The following is a 20,047-nucleotide window of genomic DNA, read 5'->3' as shown; positions in this document are numbered from 1 at the left end:
GGGCCAAACTTTGCTTACGGACTCTTCAGCAGGATAAACAGTGTCGATGATGAACAAGTGGAATGTGAGAGATGGAAATGAAATTGGGGTGGAGAGAAAGGTTGAGGGAGAGGAAAGAGACAATCCGATGTCTTACTTAACACTTTTCTAGTCAGCACCAGGTTAGAGTATCCACTCTCAGCTTTTGACTGAATGTGTTCAGTCGCGAACACTTTGTCACTGAATAACAGGACTCAACATTCTTAAGTGAGGGATACAAACATCTCCACTTGAAGCTTCCTTAAGGAAATTGTTTATCCTTAGCTCTTTCCCTTCTGATGTGCCAGATTTGGCTTTAGCTCAAGTGGGAGCATGCAACTGCGTAACACTTGCATAACACCAACAGACTCAGTTAGACACGTTAGAAAGTAGTTTAACCAGGTTAGTCAGCGGGCCGAGAGCAAGCAGTGGACAACAGGATCTATCTACCGCCGCACACACCAGTATGTCTCATGTTTGTACCTTTCTTTTGGGGATAAATTAGCTGGCCTTCTTTAGAAACACCCCCAGAAGAGAAGACAAGAGAAAAGGACAGAGGTATCAGTGGATGGCTGTTGAATGAGAGAGGAAGCAGCAAGAGAAGTGGCAAAAGGCGAGATAAGAGGCAACAGAGCACAAAGAGTAGTGAGAGAAGCGATGCCTTGAACAGAAAAACACATAAAAATAGAGAGATTCGATGATGAGGTAACCAAGGTAGTGACAACATAACACTGTGTGAGAGAGAGAGAGACAGAGAGAGAGAGAGAGAGAGAGGGAGAGGGAGACAGAGGGTGGGGGGTGGGGGAAAGGAAACAGAAACAGCATAATATGTAATCAACCTAATGGAAATTTAAGCAATCACAGATAGAGAAGAGCTGCAAAGGGACTATCACTATATTAAGGAGACAGAAGAGGAGATCAGGGGTGAGCATAAGGAAGAAATGTCAAAATGTCAACACAGTGAAAATCCACCAAATGTACAGAAGAGTGGAGAGATGAGCGCACAGCGGGAAGAAAGAGATGAGCTACACAGGGCGAGAGAAAGGATGTGGATCGTTGGGAAACAGAAGAAGAAGACAAAGCGGAGAGAATGAGTGGGTGGAACATGACGGGATGTTAAAGGACAGGGGAACACTAGAGTCTGAAATGAACAGGATTTATGTGTTCAGAGTTTGAATTTATCCTGATGAGCTGAATTTCAGATTGGGACTTTTTTTTCCCCAGCTGGTACAAATTCAGATCACACTGACTGATTTGGTTCATAGTTTCATTCTTACTCCACACATACATAGACCTTGTTTCCCTATACTAAAACTCCACTAGTTTCATTTTCATCATATCCAGCTTATTCTTAATTCCAGGTAGTGTTTCATTTAGTCCTAGCTAGCCTTAACAGGGATCTTCATTTGCTTCCTGAACCCTGCAACTCCACCTTTTTGTGTTTACAGATTAAAAGCCTGTGCGTCAGTTAAATCCAAGCGAGAAGGGACAAGGGCGGGGGGGGGGGGGGAATCTGGTGAGATCATTTCCTGTGCAGCGTGAGGGTGGGGCAGGCCGAGGGGAACTTTTAGTCGCATCAGTGTGTAGATAAGCTGCAAGCCCGGGATCAAACAGGCAACTCCAAAACATCACAGGAGCACAATGAGCTACTAGCCGTTTTCTACTTTAAGCCAACAGAGGACATGCAGCACAAAGAAACGGATCAGAGCAAAGTGGATAAAGACTGGATTTAAGGCATTTGAATCATTCTGGACCCGAACGTTTGATGTCTTCACTTTCACAGACTTGGCTGTGAAAAGGGGATATGATATTGAATGTAAGGCTTTGATTGAATGAATAGACGGGCATCTAATGCGCAGTACATTCGTTTTTTAGGCGGCGTTGCCATTAGAGTAGGACGCCCTCTGGTGGAGACGAAGCACATTGCAGCAGGGAGGGCTGCCCTGTGAGACCCTGAGAGGCTCACACTTACCATCCAGCTCCTCGTCAGTCGTCAGCTCGTCGTTTGAGCAGATGCTCAGCACGTTCACGAGCATCTCAGTCACTACAGACGAGCAACAACAAGAAACAGTATATGAATACAATATATGAACATTGCTGTGTTCTGAATGTGTACAGAAATATTTAGTAAATTACAAATTCAGGTACAAACTTAAGAGCACTTAGAGCGAGTGAACCTCTGCAGCTACTTACTCTCAAAGTCTCTAAGCCATCAAACTGATTGTTTCACTTGGGAAGCGAAGCAAAATAATCCCATAATTCTAAATCACTGATCCGGCTCACCACCCAGATCTAATGTGGGGGCGGGGAGGGGTTGCTCACCTTTCTCGCCGACGAAGGGCAGAGACCAGGTGAACACATCCATGAAGTTCGGCAGCCAGTAAGGGTGAGGTGAGCAGTTGAATTGTCGGATGTTCATCACGTTGTTCTCGTACTTCAGCACCGCCGCTGGGGAGGAACAGACGAGGAGAGGGAGGTGTTAGGTGAAATATGTCCGAGTGTGTACCAGCAGATTCACAGAAAGACTGTTTTCTCTCCGCTCCCTGAACACACCGCATAATTGCTGCTAACCTGCTTTAGCTCCCATCAATATGCGAGCGTCCCTGAGCAAGAAATCATCCCATTCCTGCTCCATCGCCGGGCAGTGAATCATTCTGCACAGGGTTTTTAAATTAAATGCCTAAGATCTTGAGGGTTTTAGATTTCGCTTAATGGGCCATTAAAATGAAACATGACTCTGTCCCCTCACTATGCCGCTCTCATTCCCTAATGTAAACCCCTGTAACTGTTTTCTTATTGTATTAAGTAGCAGTTGGATATCAGCATTTGAGTCTAAACGTCTAACAGAACATTATGTGACAAACTGACGGACAATTTAGCTGTCGGCAGAATGAGACGACGTGAAGCCAGACACTGAATACAGGCACACGTCAGAGTTGAATAGTTATTATATCTGTTGGCTTCATAACTGACATTTTAAAAAGACTGTAATTTCTTAAAAGTAAAAGGAATCCACCCGCTGATAAGCTGGCATTATGAGATTCCATCAATCTGTGATATTAAATGCATTATACAAATTACAGCTTGATGAAGTGTCATAATTTTCCACTTCAGAGTGATTTTCTTTGACTTTCGAGAAACCCCCCGAACAGGAACAAAATCACTCAAAGGTGGAACTAAGAATCAAATTGCACACAGCCACTGCCTATAAATTACATATTAATTTACTTATTAGACAAAGTGTTTCAAATAAATAGTTTGGCCCCAAATTGCACCTTCCAAACATAATCAAACATGATGCAAACACAAAACTGTTCAATCATTTCCACACAATCAGGTCCACTCTAGCCTCCGTCCTGCTCCCACTGAAGCAGCACTTAGACGAGCTGCTGATGAGAGCAACCCACACACTGCTCAGCACATGTTCAATCATCAGCTGGTGCTTTTATGAACACATTTTAATAAAAAGACTGACTCACTGTAAAGACCCTTTCGCTACTGAAGTTCTCAAAAAAATCCAGCACAAAGAACGGAGCCTTTCTTTGCTTTGATTCAATTATTTTGACGGTGTTCTTTTTGCTCCCTTCTCATACCGATGCCTCTTGAAATTTTTGTAAATGTTAAATGGAGCGACGCCGCATTAATTAGGGCCTTTGTGCATTTTGTATTCTGCTTCTCTTCTGATCCGCAGATTGATGAGCCACAGCTGGGGCTGGACTTGTGACAGAACAAACACCAAATGAAATTAAAAAAAAAACAATATCACACCGAGACTGAAATCTGGACGTGGCTCAAGACGCGAGCATCAGAAACGATGCCTGTCAGCCCAGCTTTGATGTGGACTGTGGAGAAGAGAATTCCACTGAAAGCAGCCTACACACAGATGAAAACGCCATCGCAAAAGCAGCACTTTGTTCCCCATCTCTTCCTCTGACAGACTGAAGCATGCAAACCCAATGTGTAAAGCGAGGTGGGGAAAAAAATTGCACAAACGAAGGTTACTGGTGTTGGAAAATCAATCTCCCGTTGGCCCTCCGGATCGTTGTTTCTGTGTATTGATTACGACCTCCAGCTGGTTGAACATGTCTGTCATTTACAGGATTGGACAACATGACTAACATCACAGAAACACATGGCTCAGCATCTGGGGCCTTACAAGGCTGAGCACTTTCATTAGTCCCACCCAAAACATCAATGTTTGATGGGGAAGTGGGGAGAGAGTGGACGTAAGAGCTGAGGTAATGAGGAGCACGCAGATGAGTGTGTGATGTGGCTTTGGTGGTGATTTGTATAATGACTTCATCCATATTTGAACAGTGGATGGTAATTGACCCCCCCCCCTGCCCCCCCGATGTACTCGCTGTCTGTCACCTTACCGGGAAAGAGCAAAGATATTAAACCGCAGTATTGGAAAACTTGGTGGTTAAATATCTTTGATATCTAGAACAGGGAAGCAAACTCCAGCCTCAGGAGTAATATAAATGTCTCGGGCAGATAAAAACGCTTTTCATGCTGGACTAATCACAACTGTTTACAGTACAGGGCAAGAAGCTAATGTGATAAGCATGATAGCTGTGAGATGACTCATTAGGTTTAAACAATGCCTTCATTATTGTTGAGAGCACACATTCACCTCCCTGGCCCCGGCCTGCTGTGTGTGACCTCAGCCGTGGTTTAGGCCCTGCATGAATGCGGGAGCTGAAGAAAACACGGAGGCTGCCAAACATAAATATAACCGAGCTGTATATAGAGACCCCAGCCCTCTCTCATGCAGTCTTGTGACCCAGATCTGGGGTAAGGGGACACCTTGGCCAGGTCACCATGGGGGACTTTCCTGTCTCTGCCTCGCTCAGTCGGGAATAGCAAGTCATCAGACCTGGCTGGCCGAGCAGCCGGCTAGCAGCTATAAACCCTGTGCGCAACACAAAAAGCAACCTGCTAGGCTGGGGTTTGCCCCCAGTGTGTGTGTGTGTGTGTGTGTGTGTGTGTGTGTGTGTGTGTGTGTGTGTGTGTGTGTGTGTGTGTGTGTGTGTGTGGGTGTGGAGACAGCAGCAGTACATAAAGTGCAGTAAGTATGCAATCAAAGTGGTCCCTCACGTACTGGCAAGCGTTATATTCCACTACCATCAACTCTTTACATAAGACTGCACAAATGAACCTGCACACTCTCCAACACAATCACAACACAACACTCTCCTGCAGGGAAACTGCACAGTACAGTATAATGAATGTGGCATTATTATCAGTATCTGCAAAACATTACTACTGAGTCCAGTAAGAGCGGCATTGCATTATTCTGACACACAAGGAAGACGGGGCTGTGGGTGTTTATGCGTGTGCGTCGGTGTACATGAAAGCAATTGCACGCGTGGGCAGCCGTTGCATAAACATCACATTCTGCATAAACATTGTCGAGGCACTTGATTGAATGCAGCCATGGAAGCCCAGAGGGAAAAAGGCAGAGAAGGTCAGCTCCCCTGCCGGCACTCCTTCAAATCTGATTCCCTTTAAAGGAACAGAGGCACTGTCAACCTAAACAAAGCAGCTCATCAAGCTGTGGGGACGAACGCCACAAGGCAAGCCTCCTTATTTTGGTACAGATAATGTTGACCTGAGAGGGACTTGGACTCCTTCCTTATCAGGACACACATATGCAGGATTATACCAAATGTCACTTGGTGCATGTAAGGCCACTGCCCTTGTAGCAGCCAGCTGTGAGCTCCGTGTTGAACATGATTCAGAGTGCGTTCATTTAACACCGCATGACAGCCACTAGATGGCTCCGCCGCTCCAAGGGTGGTGAGAGGGTGGGGGGGGGGGGGGGGGCTAAGCCTGCTGCCACGGTAACACAGATATTGTGAGGCGATGCCCGGATATTAATAATTCATAAGGGAGTGCCTCTCACCGGTTTCCCCCGGTAACGAGGGCTGTTAAATCTGCTTTTAGATCAGGGGGAGAATCCCCCTGTTCGCCCCTGACGGATGACGCTGGCTCTCTTAAAGCTTGTGGTATATCAGCTTCCACCGGCTTAGTATTCCACTTCTGTAGTTTGTACCTTCCCAGTCCATTACATTAGCACTCCCCCACCATTTCATAACAGGTGTGCAGAGATGGCACCTACATGTTTAGATTCTTTCACAGTGGGCTCCTTTAATATATGCACTGCAGTTAAACACACTGTCCATAGATAGGTGAGCTCATACTTAAAGGTTTTCATCATCAGGTATTGCTTAATCTCTTAAACAGCGCTGTTCAACGTCTACATTGTTCAAGCAGCATGAGCGGTGTTTTAACCGCGTAAGTGACAGCAGATGGGCGGGAATCGGCAGCCAGAGATACTTCGCTCACTGGCAATCGTGACGAGGGGGGAAAAATTAATTCCCTGTTGCGCTGGCGTCATCATTGTACCCAACTTCCATGCTGCTATTTATTGCAGTGTCAGTGCCAGGAGCAAATCATGCCACTCCATTTCCCTTCTCCTAAAAATACAAATCTCTGCTAGCTACCCGTCGCCACATGACTGCAGGCAGGAAATGGGTGACTTTGACCTGAAAGTGAACCACTGGAAAGGCCGACCCCTCTCCCTTGACAACGGCATTCTTTTTTTGTTGTTTTTTTAAAATGAATTGCTTCATCATCATCATCAGCATAATTCATCTTTGATTCCATTCAGGCACCATAACCATTAGGATTCAGATGTTGACTTTCTGGAGCATTCAATAATGAATGATAAAATACAGAAACCCCAAGCCTTCTAGAAAGTATCCATCTCTATCTGTCTCTCTCCTCAAACAGTGCAGCAGCTGAATCAATGCCCCACCTGCCACTTCCAGCTCATCCACGCCGACACCGTTTTTCAGATCTTATCTGGGGGTGCCGGGGTCACAACTGTGATGGACAGCTGGTCAGCGCCTGTCTAAAGCTGACAATTAACCCACAGTGTGAGGACTGAGGAACGGATGGCACAATGAAGGCATAACTAATCTTTGTAGTATCAGATCACGCAGGTTTCTATTATGGAAAGACTCCGTGTTCCGATGGCTTCTGGCGGAGGAGTGGGAGCTTTTTTCCGCAACCGTTTGTGTTCACAGATAACCTCTCTGATGGGAGGAGCGCTGCCTTCTACCCATTTTCTATGCAGAGAGATCTCATTGGTTGATTCGACCACCTCCCAATGCTAGTCTAATGGTACCTGCTGATGCCTCCTCCCCCGCTTTAAGATTTATGTGACCACTCGATTGGCTATCAATCACGAGGCTGCTCAGTGGTCTCGGGGCTCTGACGAGAAGCTAAAAGCAGAGCAATTCATTACTGTGCCTTTGGTTCTAACAGCGAACCCCACCCACATGACTGATTAGGAGAGCATCAACAGGACTGATGGGACTGTATTGGTTGGCTGTAGATTTCCATCAAACAGTGTGGCCTAGGGAAAACAGCCGGCACAGTCTCAAATAAAAATCTAAACGATAAACAACATAAACAACATGACCGATTAAGTGACTAAATATGTAACTAACTTGTTGAATTATGTATATATAGACTTTGGGGAGTTGAAGGTTACAATATATTCACAAGAGAGCTTTTATTTGGAGCTGCTTATAAGGAAAAGTTGAGATAAATTAAAAGGACCAGCAAATGGCAAGTGGAATGAATGGAATCCAATCAAAATAGCATTTCTACTGAGAGTGTCATGGCTGTGCTGTTGGATTGATATAGTTTTTAATACGAAAATCTACATTTGAACATATTTACCATGATGAACATCCAGGTGCCGTGCAGAAATACACGGTGCATTAACAGCACAGAGCAGCAACAGCAAATTCACCCAGAAATCAGAAAACAGGGAGGCTCCTCTCTAATATATACAGGGGACATTGGAAATGTCAAGGCCGGCTCTAACGCAGCCCGTCTTAGATAAAGGTTGAGGTAAATAAAAGGCCCCAGACTCTATTTGAGAATTGATGGCGTTTTTATTAAGCCAAAATGCTGGCAGAATTTATCCAAAGGGAAAAGCCTTTCTGATTTTAGAGCAGACAGCTAACAATAAGAAAAAGGCCAAATGCATCTGGCTCAGCCCCAAATAAAGTCAGAGAAGAAGAACTGCTCACAATCTTCCTCTTTGAGAAAACACAACTCTATTGGTGGTGTTTCTAAGGTGAAGCACTTGTGGCGTATACTGAAAGATTTCACATACGTTGACGGTTGTATACTGAGCTTGAGGGGTACAACTGATCACCAGGCAATTGGTTCAAAAGGAAATGATGTTGTCGTTTCTTGATTATCCTTCATGTGCCCAGCAGGGGCAAGAGACACGAAGGCAGCTCGTGGCAGAGAGCGTGAACAAATGCAACTTGATCTCGGATCACACTAAAACACACCTGTCCTGATTTCCTTTCTGCTGATGTGCAGGACAGTCACCGCTCCCCTGTGTCTCACCCACACAAGCCAGTGCTTCATGGCACAGAGACGTTACGGGCTCTCACCATGAGAGAATTGCAGAAAAACGAATCGTCCCATTTCCCTGTGATCCGTCCCCCACCCCTGCCCCGTCCATCCACCCCTACAGCCAAAGCAGATACCGCTGCGTGCTTCAGGGGGGGAAAGTGCTGACTCACAGCACAAAGGTGAGCCTGTGTTGCTGCGTGGGTACGGTAGCGCAGCATAGGGCACCGCCACAAGCCAAATGAGCTGGCACCAGGCCACTTCAATCCGGCCCTGCTCCATTACTGAGCCGCCCTCACACCGGCCCATCAGAGGGCGTGTTGTCTTTGAAGAAGCCCCGTGCTGAAGCCTAGGTTAGGTGAAAGTGTGCATACAGGGTGCTGAGGGGCTCCAGTGGCATAACCTGGTGATTAGTATGATAGTTAGGATCCTACCAGCACATTTAAATTGAGGCAAGGGCTAAATCAGCAGATTTCATCAAGCGCAATTCAGGACATTTTAATACAACTTGATGAAATATCAACGATCCCCATGAGCAAACTTAATTTGATATTGAAGAAGTCCTCAAATGAAATACAGGATATCAGTTTTTCGTGTGTTCATCAAGCAAGATTTTAAATATCCTGAAATAAAAGAGGATTACATAATGTGGATGATTGCAATTTGAACAAAACGGCTAAAATAAAAACTGTTGCATTCTGGGAATCACAGTCACCTCCCCATTCCCCGTGGTTGGGGCTTCCTGATAGCAATAACATGATGATGACTGAAAACATGAGAAGACAAGATTGCATCACACTCCTCACCTTTGTTGTTGTAGACGTCTAGGTAGTTGGGTGCTGAGAAGATGGTGATGAGGGAGGGGAAGCCAGTGGTCTGACTCTTTCTGTACATGCGGTACCTAGTAAAACGCCCATAAATACAAATCATTAGCAAACACAACAACAGATCCTTCATGAGTGGATCATTGCTGTTAAACCCTTGGGGTGTGATTGGCATTGACAATATTTCTAGGTTGTTTTTGCCAAGGCTGTGTGTGTTCATCTTGTGTGCATCAGCAAGGGGTTCCAACTCAGAATACCCCCCTGGAGAGCAAATCCCTGGTTTACCTGTCAAAGGTGCACTTAGCAAACCAAACCACTTTAATTTGTCTCTCTGATCTCTAAGCAAAAGGTGTGAGCTGAGTTTGTTGCCGTGGTGTTTGAAGTGAAACTGAGCTTTTAAATAAACTAAAATGAGCAACTTAAAGGAACCGCACAAAAGGTTTATTCTCCGCACCGAAGCTTAGAAAAATTGTTTTATTATTTAAAAGGGGACTAGAAAATGGTAAAAAGACTTTTCATACATGTGGTTTGAGGCAGCTTTGGGCCAAAACATCATCTGAGACGTGGCGAGGTGTCCCATGTGACCACACTGTGGGAGCGCAATCGTAAACAACGGTGTGCTGTGCCTCCCACTGCTTTAACTCTGCTTAGAGGAAGACTCAGCTCCACACAGCCGCCCACCTGCCCGCTTTGAAAACCAAACTCTTGAAAAAAGGGTTTCTCGCTCCTTTATTACAAATCCAAAGTGCACTGTTGGCTTTTGTTGTCGGCAGTGTGCATATGAAAGGGAAAACAGCGGAGACAGAGATGACGTGGGAAGCGATTTCGGTCCTGGATTAATTTTGATATCTGGGATGAACAGGACCTTTCTCAAAGTTCAAACTCACTCTCCAGACATGTTCCAGCAAACCCTTGGAGCCCTGGAAAGGTTTTCAATTAACATCCAGGTCACTCCACTGTGTGACAATGTGGTGGGAGCAGAATGACACAACACTCACCCAGCATCCTGCGCTTCATGGGCCCGGATGACAGATAATAAGTTATTGTGTTGTAGAAAGTCACAGACTGCAGGGTAGCTGTTAAATAAAAAGACAAAACATTTGGTTGAATCCAACATCAGCTGAGAATGGGAAGAAAAATCTATAGAAAAAAACAAGTATGGCACAGGTCGACTGTTCTCAGAAAAAGTGTAGACAGACAATACGTACAGAGTCCAAGCTGAATTTAATCTAAAGCACACAGCCATGAAGGGTTGCTTAGGAGAATTCACACGGCAGGCTTTCTTTCCAAACATCACAATTTAACGTCAATGTTTTTCATACAAAATAAAAAACTTAGGTCTTTCAATCTCTAAACATTCCAACATTTCGTAAGAAAAGGTCTCACGATGACTCACGCCCCTCTATAAACCATAACATGCATTTCTTTAAAAACATCATTCTTTTAAAAGGAAACACTGGGATTTTACTTCAGAAGGAATTAAAAAACAGAACATGATTCATTGCAGGCTATTTCATATAAAAAAAGAGCATGTGCTCAATTGGTGTGTGACCAGATTTAACTGCTAACAACCCGAGCTACAGTGAGCTTCTAGTGTTTTCCATTCTACAACCTTTCTTTCTTCAACATCAACATCCATTGGAAATTCCCATTGCTGACAGCAAAACAGGCACAAGTGACGTCACGACCAGTGACGAGTGCTTTTATGTTCGACGTGTTTGTCTCCAAAACCTCTACGAATGCATCATTTGTGAGTTCTAGGTCAGTTCATCTAGTTCAGTTATAACAGTTACAATGAAAAAGTGCTGAAAGGTTGGTGTTTGTAAGTTATGGGATGTTGTGTGATGACACCTTAGCTTTAACTGGTTCCATTTTAGAATTTTGTCTTCTGGAAAAAGACACAAATAACAAACAGCAGTTTGTGGAGATTTCGTGTGGATGAACCAAAAGAGGAGTTTCCATCTGATTTCTCCCTCAGTTTGCTGCAGCAGATGTAGATGCTTAACATATGGAGCTGTTCAATATACAAATGCTTCCTGGCTTCTCAATTTGTTTTCAGCTATAACCCTTTCAAAATGAGCGCATCCCCCCAGCAGTCCAACCAGATGTTAATGAGTTGATAGACAGCATGACAAGTTCAGCCCGAGTCCCGACAAAAATGAGAAATGACTTCAACGTGTGCAATCACCGAGGTTCTTTCCACGCTCACTACATTACACTTGGTCATTGACAGACTGCATAAACATCAATGATAAGAGAGTGGAAAATCTGTGCTGCTGAGAGGTGGTTTGAATATGAAACATGCAATGTCATGCCTGAGTTATGATTGTAACAGTGTTGCGATGGAACTTATGGTGACGGGGCCAGTTGGTGTTAGACACATGACACGAAAGGAGCTGACAGATTTTGGAGGGGTGCAGAGCAATGCTTCTCTTTCAGTCTGGCTTAAATTGTGTCATAAATCCAGAATGCCAGAGTGATGCCAATTAGTGGCCGGCCCCTGGGCAGATGAAGTGGAGGATGGTGATGAAAACAAGCCCACAGGGGGATTTTGACCAAAAAGCAAAAGGCTTACTGGGATGCTGGTACAGAAAAACATCAAAGCCTCAGGGTGGACATCAAATCAGTAGTTTGTGGTACTAAGATTGCCATTCTGGCATTTTCAATGTGGTGACATTGCCACTGTAAGGAGTTGTTTTGGCAAACATTTTCATAAATGAAGTGCAGCTCTACAGAGTTAGGGCTTCCTGCATGTAAACGAACACAAAAAGCCTGAACAAACCCACAGTTGCAGTAACACCAGCGCAAGTTCATTTATAAGCAAGGATATTTCAGTATTTAGTACACCAACTACTTAAAAAAAAAAGAAAATGAATTTTCTTATTAGAAGCCTGGAGCCATTGCTAACTACTTCTGCTGGTGAGCCCTCGGCAATGCCAGGGCCAAGTAAGCATCGCTCAGGCCATAATGAGCAAAGGGAGCGCCGAGCACATTTAGAGGGAGGACTGTGCCTGCTGGTAATGTACCAGTTCATTACATTTTGTGACAGTGCGAGCTGCCCGCTGCAAGCCTTTCCTCTGTTCAGCTCCCGAGCTCAATTTAATGTAATGCGGGTTACATAAATACCGGCGACAGTGTAAGGAGAAGTCTGGGACTATTAATGTAGAGTACGGTCCCCTACTCATAGCTGCAGGGGCCGACGACAAGGAAATGAAGAGATGAGGGCTAAGAAATCAATATTTGGCAGGAGGGTGACATGATTTCTTATTGACAGAGTGTTGGTACTGCATCCTGCTCCCTGCTGGTGTGTACTTTCACCGCATAGTCATGGTGTGGCAAATTCTTCATTTGATGATTGCAGTTTCGTGAGTGCAAGAATTCGTCAAGCACTTATTTGGTTAGAATTGGCTCTCTAGTCCTCTTTTAATCCTGCAGTGAAGTATTTATCACATTTTTTTTTTTTAAATCAGAACAAAAGTGTGTTAGCTTTGTGATCGAGTGAGCGCTCACCTGTAGAAGTAGGAACAGCCTCGCACTGTGTTATGTGTGAAATGCTCTTGGCTCTTCTCGTTCCCAAAGTCCTCCAGAGGGTCGGACCACAGCAGATCGCACATTGGTCCGTATGCAGGAGGCTCTTTGAATCTGTCTAGCTGTGGGATGAAGATAAGGAATCTGTCAGCCTGTCTGAGCTGAAATATGCATAGATGTGCTGGGGCAGAAGTATACCTTCACTGAAGTGATTCAAAAAAAGGTTCAAGGTAAAAAAAAACAGCTAAACATTCCAAACACACTTTATAGATCATATGTCACATGCAGAATGGCAGCCAATGTGCTGGAGCTATGAATGTAGATGACCTGCTTTCAGCCAAGAATAGCTCTTTCTCCAATAAAAGATTATAGATTACCAGATGGGTAGCGTGGCGGACAGTCTGATAGAGGCAAATTCTATTATGCATGCCCCCTTATTGCAGCCACAAAATCCATTTGAAATCCAATTGAATTAGTACAAAAGCGAGGTCCAACTCTACGACATATTTTAATCAGTGAGGACGACACTGATGCTTGCAATCAGTTCAGTCCAAGTTCTGAACAGAATTTGAGATGGAGGTGGGGGAATTAATTAATATACTACAGGCACGGTTGTTATTTTTATAGCACATCATACTGAAGCAAACTGTTTCCTGCATTAAAGAGAAGAAGCAGAAAGGAAGCTCGGATTTGCAACAAAAGAAGTGTACTTTAAAGCCAATTAGGCCAACACAGTATAAACAACCCAACAAACACACACACACACACACACACACACATATAAGCATACTTTATAAAATGCTAGAAAATGTTCTTGAATCAGACACATACTTTCCTGATGTCGTCAAGATTTGTGATTTCTGGAGACAGTCCTCCGTGTACACACAGGAACTGCTGGTTCATAAGTGCAGCCAGGGGAAGGCAGTCGAAGGCATCCATACATGCGTCATACACCCTCTCTGAATACTTAATTCTACCTGTCATGGGAGGAAACAGGGCAGGGAATGAGGGCACGCCAAGTCAAACAAACCCTGCTCTCATACATTGGGGCAGTGTGCTAGTGTGGGATGGAAAGGCTCTCCAAAGTGCCAAAAACATCCCAAAGACATTTTAAAAAACAGTGCAATTTTACACCACTTTTATGTTCCCCCCACCCCCCCCCCCCTACCCTGTCTGAGTCCAACAGAAATACTTTTGACATGTGTAAATATCAAAAAGGGTACGAATCTGACTGAATTCTTTGCCACGCCAGAGGGCACTTTTCAGTGGATGTTTGAGGTCAGTGGCAGCGCTGGATGCACAATGGAGCGCTTTTAGAAAGAATAACTACGATTTCTCCCTCTCCTCTGTACACACTGGACTGCTTAGACTCAGGATTGATTGTAAGAAATGAACGAAAGGCTGAAGCATTACTTACATTCCTGCTTAAATGTGAAATACTCTGTTAAATGTCTACATTCATGATTCCCACGCAGCAAAAACAGTGTTTTTGGGTAAAGGATCTTTAAGGCCCACAAGTACAGCACACACTGTGGAGAGAAGAAAAAAAAAGAACAAAAGAGAGCGGTTAGCTTGTTGGCATTCTGTAGTGCTGGAAGTCAGACTGTCAGTTTTACAGAGTGCAGTAATACAGAAACCCTGCTGGTCATGAAACATTCATGCTGTACATTTTGTGGCACGTTTCATTTGGTGCTCAGAGAGATGACAAAGCTCCAGAGGAAGCATCAGAGAGATCTCGGCACAGCACACTCCATTATAACATGTTTTATTAATAAAAGCACAATGTTCCAGGCCATGAGATGGAAGGAAATACATATCCAAGTAAATTCCAACCAGCACCCACAAATTATACACTTCCGCGGGTCTTTTATTAAAATCTATTCATACACAAGACATTGCATTTGACGTTATTGCAAAAGCATATTAACACTGGAATATGTGCAGCCTGATGTGATCCATGTACAAAGAAAGCTATTAATACATAAAGCTTCAGCGGAGTGCACGGTGTGTGTGTGTCACATTTGATTAGGTACGCAAACTCACTTCAATACTGAAATAACCTCTGTCAACGTAATCCCCCAGGAAAAGGTAGCGTGTGGATGCGGGTGATCCTCCTACTTCAAACAGCTTCATCAGGTCAAAGAACTGCCCATGGATGTCTCCACACACTGGAGAGGCAAACAGAGAGGAGAGAGTGTTAGGAAAACAGCTAGATTCATGGCTGGAAGGCAAAAGAGGAGTTACTTGCTTATTTAAATTTTTTCCATCAGAAGTACAATGTAGTATATCCTATTAAATCTCGGGGGATAGTGCACTATTTAATTTGGAAATATAACTACTATGAACACACTGCTGGCATGGAAAACATGTTTATTTGGATAGATGAAGATATGCACTTGGGAATTTTATGACAAATATATGAATAAATGAATAATGAATTGTGTTTGTTGTCTCCTCAATACAGTATGTCTTACATGTCGTACACACTTTGGCTGCATTTACTTTGCCTTTTGATTTCACAAGTCTGCTTAATGACTTGAATTTGGCCTCTTGAAATTTGTCTTTGAAAGACTCGGCTTGGGAACCGGAGGGTCACCGGTCCCAGTGCCCTTGAGCAAGGCACGGAACCCCTAAAACTGCTCCAGGGGGGCGCCGCATCACGGCTGCCCTGCGCTGACCCCTCTCTAACGCATGTGTGTGTTGTGATATGTAAGAGTTTTGCATGTGATTTGACCAAATAAACTATCTTCAAAATCATTATTCTATTTACTATTTTATATTACCAGCCACAAAATGTTATAGGCCATGCACGCCCACGCTGGTGTTTTCTGTCTGGTTCTCTGTCTTTTCCGGTTGAAGCTGGATGGTGGGAGTTTACAAAAAGGGACAAAAACAACCCCGGACCTCAATCAGGTCCTGTCTGTACGCAACCACAAGCCTGTGTAACTGATGATACTAAAAACACTTGCATTGTGTCGGCCATGACAGTCCAAGACCTACAAGAATTCTAAATAAACAGTTGTCATGGAATATGGAAATTTCCATCTGAAATGAGTCCAAGCTTACGTTCAAGTCATTGTTTCCAGTCAGTCGCTAATTAGACCAAGACTTCTGAGCACACCTTGGTTCAAACTACTGGGAAGCATTTCAGTAGCATGTACCGACTACACACGTTTTATTGCATTGGAGTACAGTATTGGATTTAATAAACGTGTCTTTAAATAGCACTTAAAACCAGACAACTGCTGAGAACACGATCATAATATCACCTTAAGTACAGTCGGTACAGTAGCCGCACGTTACTAAAGAGCTGAAAGTGATACCTGGGAATTACAATCTACATTCTGCATTGTAACAGGCACTATGTCACCTAGACGTATTCTAATCTAAAATGTCATCACCAAGCACACCAGTCTAGATGCATACCATCAGGACTAGTAAATCACCCAATTTTCAAATCAATATCAAACGATATTGCCTTTCTATCACCACACTCTATCACTCCTTAGGGAGACACGGGGCAGAGGCCACCGGGTATTTGCTCTTTAGAAGCCATTGACCCAATGGGTGCATGTAGGGTCATCTGGTTAACGAGAATTTGGTTCCATTGTGCCATCTTATTAACAAATCGAACCATTTAAAACATTTTTTAAGTACACATTAAAGTAGACAGCTGAGGAACATCTCCTCATATGGAAAACAAGTTGTAATAAGCGCAGAGAGTAATTAACAATGCTACCTCATGTCAACACTGTCGCAGTAATAGGGTTGTCACTTATCGAGGTCCTGCAATTAATCTAGTCTTCAAATAATCAATTACTTCAGTGATTGTGAGATAGGTGGAGAGAGTGAAATCTAATTTGGAATAGACTAGTGCTTCAAAATACTACTTGTGGCTTTATGAACTGTATCTAGCAGGATGAATTACAACAGGAGCCTGCAAAAAAGTCAGAGAGAGAGAGAGACAGAGAAAAAGAGAGAGAGACCCAATTAGTGAGAGCCGCAGGACAGCGTTGGAGTGCTATTATCTCAAGTTACGAGCCCTGTGGAACAGACAGCTCTGAGATTCAGCTCCCCTTGCCTGTACTGTAAACACCCGCTTTACCATTTGCCTTTTATTAAATCCAAACTGTGTCAACTGTTTAAATCCACAGTAGGGAGCAGCTTCACACAGACCCTTGTTATCGACGTCCCGTTTGTCTCTTCGCCCTCTCACTATAAAGCCACAGTTCTGATGTCAAAACGGGCGTGTGAAGGATCTTGGGGATATGGATTTACTTGAAGAAAAAAACTTTTCTACCGTGCAACATAAAACTAGAGTTGTAAAATATTATGAAATGATCTGTACAAAAGGGTGCGATGAGGCAACCCCACTGATTCATCTTTCTCTATACAGAAAGATGCTTGGCTTTTGCTATGGATACATCTCAATGGCATAAAATCCTTTCAAAAATAGCAGCTCATATCAGTGAAAGGAGTCAGCTGCTGCTGACCCGATAAGGGGCTTCTAGCATCACAAACAGCAATACTGGAATGATGATGATGCATTGTATAAAGACACAAAGAGGGATGCAAGTCGAAGCCATCTACCGCTCGATACTGTCAAAGGAATGACGACCAAGAGAACAACTGAGCAAACCAGTTGTTCTCTCTACTGTTTTACACTGACGTTTGGAATGTGAATGCAAACCTCCACGTTAACCTTTCTGAAGAGAACAACCGTCACAGAGAAGTTAACTATATTTTTGTGGGGTTTTTTTATGTCAGCACTGCAGGGGGATCTGGTGAGGAGTAAAAGGCTGCAATTTCACCTGAACCACATGTCAAACACACTGTGTGTGGGTGGAAGGCATCTCCAGCTGACCTTTTGGAAAGCTGTCGTATGCTGCTGAAGAACACAGCGGGGTGACACAGTCATGGCGGGAGTTCAATCACTGGCCAAAAGGAACACAAGTGACGGCCGCAGCAAATTGTGGTTGCCTCCTCTGTGTAAGTGCGCCCGTCCCTGATCCATTCGTGTGCAAATAAAAAAAAAAAAAAAAACCCTCAAAAGCTCCCTCCTCTAGCTCGCGGCTCTGCTTTATTACAGCAAACACACAGTCCACCTTTCTCTCGGCTGCAGTACACCTACAGACACGCTATATACCTCCCTCCCTCTTGTCACACACACAAGCACACACAAAAATGAGGTGAGAACCAAAGCCCACATGAGAAGAGCAGGTGGGAGTACATTATCTAGAGTGAGAAACAATTTGTTTCGGACATCTCATGCTTGTGCACTAGAGTGATCTCCCTGAGTATCAGCATATCAGCGGGCAGCAGCTATTGAGTGGGCGGTGGGCATTACACAACCAGGCTTCAGAACCTACACAGGCCGCTCCAAAGGCCGAGCTCATTGAGCTACAGAAAGCCACGGTAAAGGCAGACTGTGCCAGATCATGTTTTGATTGAGCAGACTGGACCGATGACAACAACTGAGGCTTTACAACAGCACCTTCTGAGAGCTCCAATCCGGCCCAAAGGCGGAGGTGGAGCTTGCAATCTGGGATGAACATTGTACTCCAAGTCATGTTTTAAAACTGCCATGACCACAGCAGTAACAAAAGGCGCTTTGTATTCGCCTGCTGCGGTTTCCTGACGCATGGTGACAATATATGCAAGAGTATTTCTCTTTTTGAAAGAAACAATAACTATCTAACAAAGAAAAAGGGAATTCTGGAAGACCTAATGCAGCAGCTTCAATAAGGTGTGCAGCAAGGACACTGAGGACAAAATCCTCAATCGAGAGTAAAACAATTTAATATTTTAAAAATGAGTGAGACTGTAAAGGCTCCATGTTATTGCCACCGAGGTGGTAGAAGCTCCACTGATGGTTGATTTGTGCAGAGGCCATGGAAGCAGCTTGTCTTCTTTTGGCCTAAGCCAGCAGCAGTCTCCACACACCCCTCCCTCCGTGAAACCCCACCTGCCATCTGGTCCAACCAGGAATCGACAATGCCAGGGTGAGCAAGTGCATGTGTGAGAGAGAGCTGACGTGTTTGCATCTATGATAAATATTTACATACTAATTTGCTGACCATGTGTCATGTTGAGATTGGAGGTGTGTATTCATGTGGCGAGGACAAGGGGGATGAAGACAGAGAGGGGGGGGGGGGGGGGGGATCAGGAAACGGACAAATGAAACACGGCGGCCAGAGGGAAGAGTGGGTTTGCGGGTGTGCATGAGACGGGGACACAGCATGAGCACACAGAGGCGCGAAAGAGAAATCCTTGTTTAAAAGCACTTGTGAGTGGGCGAGGGGTTTAGACAGGGGAGTTGAGTGGGAGGAAGAGAAGTGCTTCACTGCCACGCTCGCATACACACGAGTGTGTTCATATGTTCATAGCTCGTCAGGATGCTCAGCTCGCACAAAAAACACAAGCTATGTACAACAAAGGCAGGAGTATTGCTCGCAATCTATAATTTCGAGAACTGTTATGCAATCCTGAAGCATAAAAAGGTTAGCTTGAGATAAGAGTTTGGTGTAATTTAAATGTCAATGTGTCACAGCAGAAGGTTAGACACGGGAGTTAGCTGCCAGACATCCAAGACACAGCCAGAAACTGGATATTGTATTAAGAAGAAGATGCAATCGTCTGATTTGTCTACATGCTAGTTTACATGAGAGTAGAACAGCATGCGAGTGTTGGCATGTACTAAATTTACAATGTAAATGGATACGTGCACTTAAGAGATGTTGTTGCTTTAAGAGATCATTTGTTTCTGCACCCTTTGGACAAACAGCACAGTTAGAGCTGGGGTTTGACTTCGGAACGGCATACAGTTTGCGCGTACTGCACATGTGGTGGAATTTGACTAATAATCCACTGATCCTGAATGAAAATGAATTTATGTAGTGGTAGGAAGATCAGTACACTTTTTTCTTGAGTGTGGATTTTATTCCATCTATCTATATATCTATATCTTCCTTTATTTATAGCATGGTGTAGCTGTGCAAGGCCAATTACAACTGCTGAGCAGTAGCAGTACTGTCATGGATGTATGAGAACACACTGATATACGCTGCGGTGCATGTAGGGAATGGCTAGTAAAGGCTCCTGAGCTGGCCCCTTCTGATGAAATGTTTTTGTTACAGCATCTCCTGATTACTTTATTGCAGAAATGAACTCAATAGCTCACATATTAGCCAGGTGTAGTCCGCTTTCTTCAGAGTCTCCATGTTATGGTTGAGAGC

The 20,047-nt window shown here is 44.2% G+C and overlaps 1 protein-coding gene across 1 annotated transcript in view; it reads right to left on the bottom strand.

Moving 5' to 3' along the window:
* LOC142993118 (protein phosphatase 3 catalytic subunit alpha) overlaps positions 1-20,047 on the bottom strand; it is a 52,490-nt gene that overhangs the window by 8,737 nt on the left and 23,706 nt on the right. Inside the window, exons 3-10 of the mRNA XM_076143764.1 lie at positions 14,856-14,980; positions 14,230-14,341; positions 13,644-13,789; positions 12,795-12,934; positions 10,283-10,360; positions 9,267-9,361; positions 2,341-2,466; positions 1,991-2,062 (exon numbers count right to left, since the gene is read on the bottom strand). Coding sequence (XP_075999879.1) covers positions 1,991-2,062; positions 2,341-2,466; positions 9,267-9,361; positions 10,283-10,360; positions 12,795-12,934; positions 13,644-13,789; positions 14,230-14,341; positions 14,856-14,980 — 894 coding nt within the window. The remainder of the gene's footprint in view (positions 1-1,990; positions 2,063-2,340; positions 2,467-9,266; positions 9,362-10,282; positions 10,361-12,794; positions 12,935-13,643; positions 13,790-14,229; positions 14,342-14,855; positions 14,981-20,047) is intronic.

This window comes from Genypterus blacodes, unplaced genomic scaffold (genome assembly GCF_046128005.1).
Source record: "Genypterus blacodes isolate CSIRO-AG114 ecotype Tasmania unplaced genomic scaffold, CSIRO-AGI_Gbla_v1 ptg000027l_1, whole genome shotgun sequence".
NCBI classification, from domain to species: domain Eukaryota; kingdom Metazoa; phylum Chordata; class Actinopteri; order Ophidiiformes; family Ophidiidae; genus Genypterus; species Genypterus blacodes.
The sequence above is the reverse complement of the archived record's forward strand: the minus strand, read 5'-3'. Positions and strand labels throughout refer to the sequence as shown.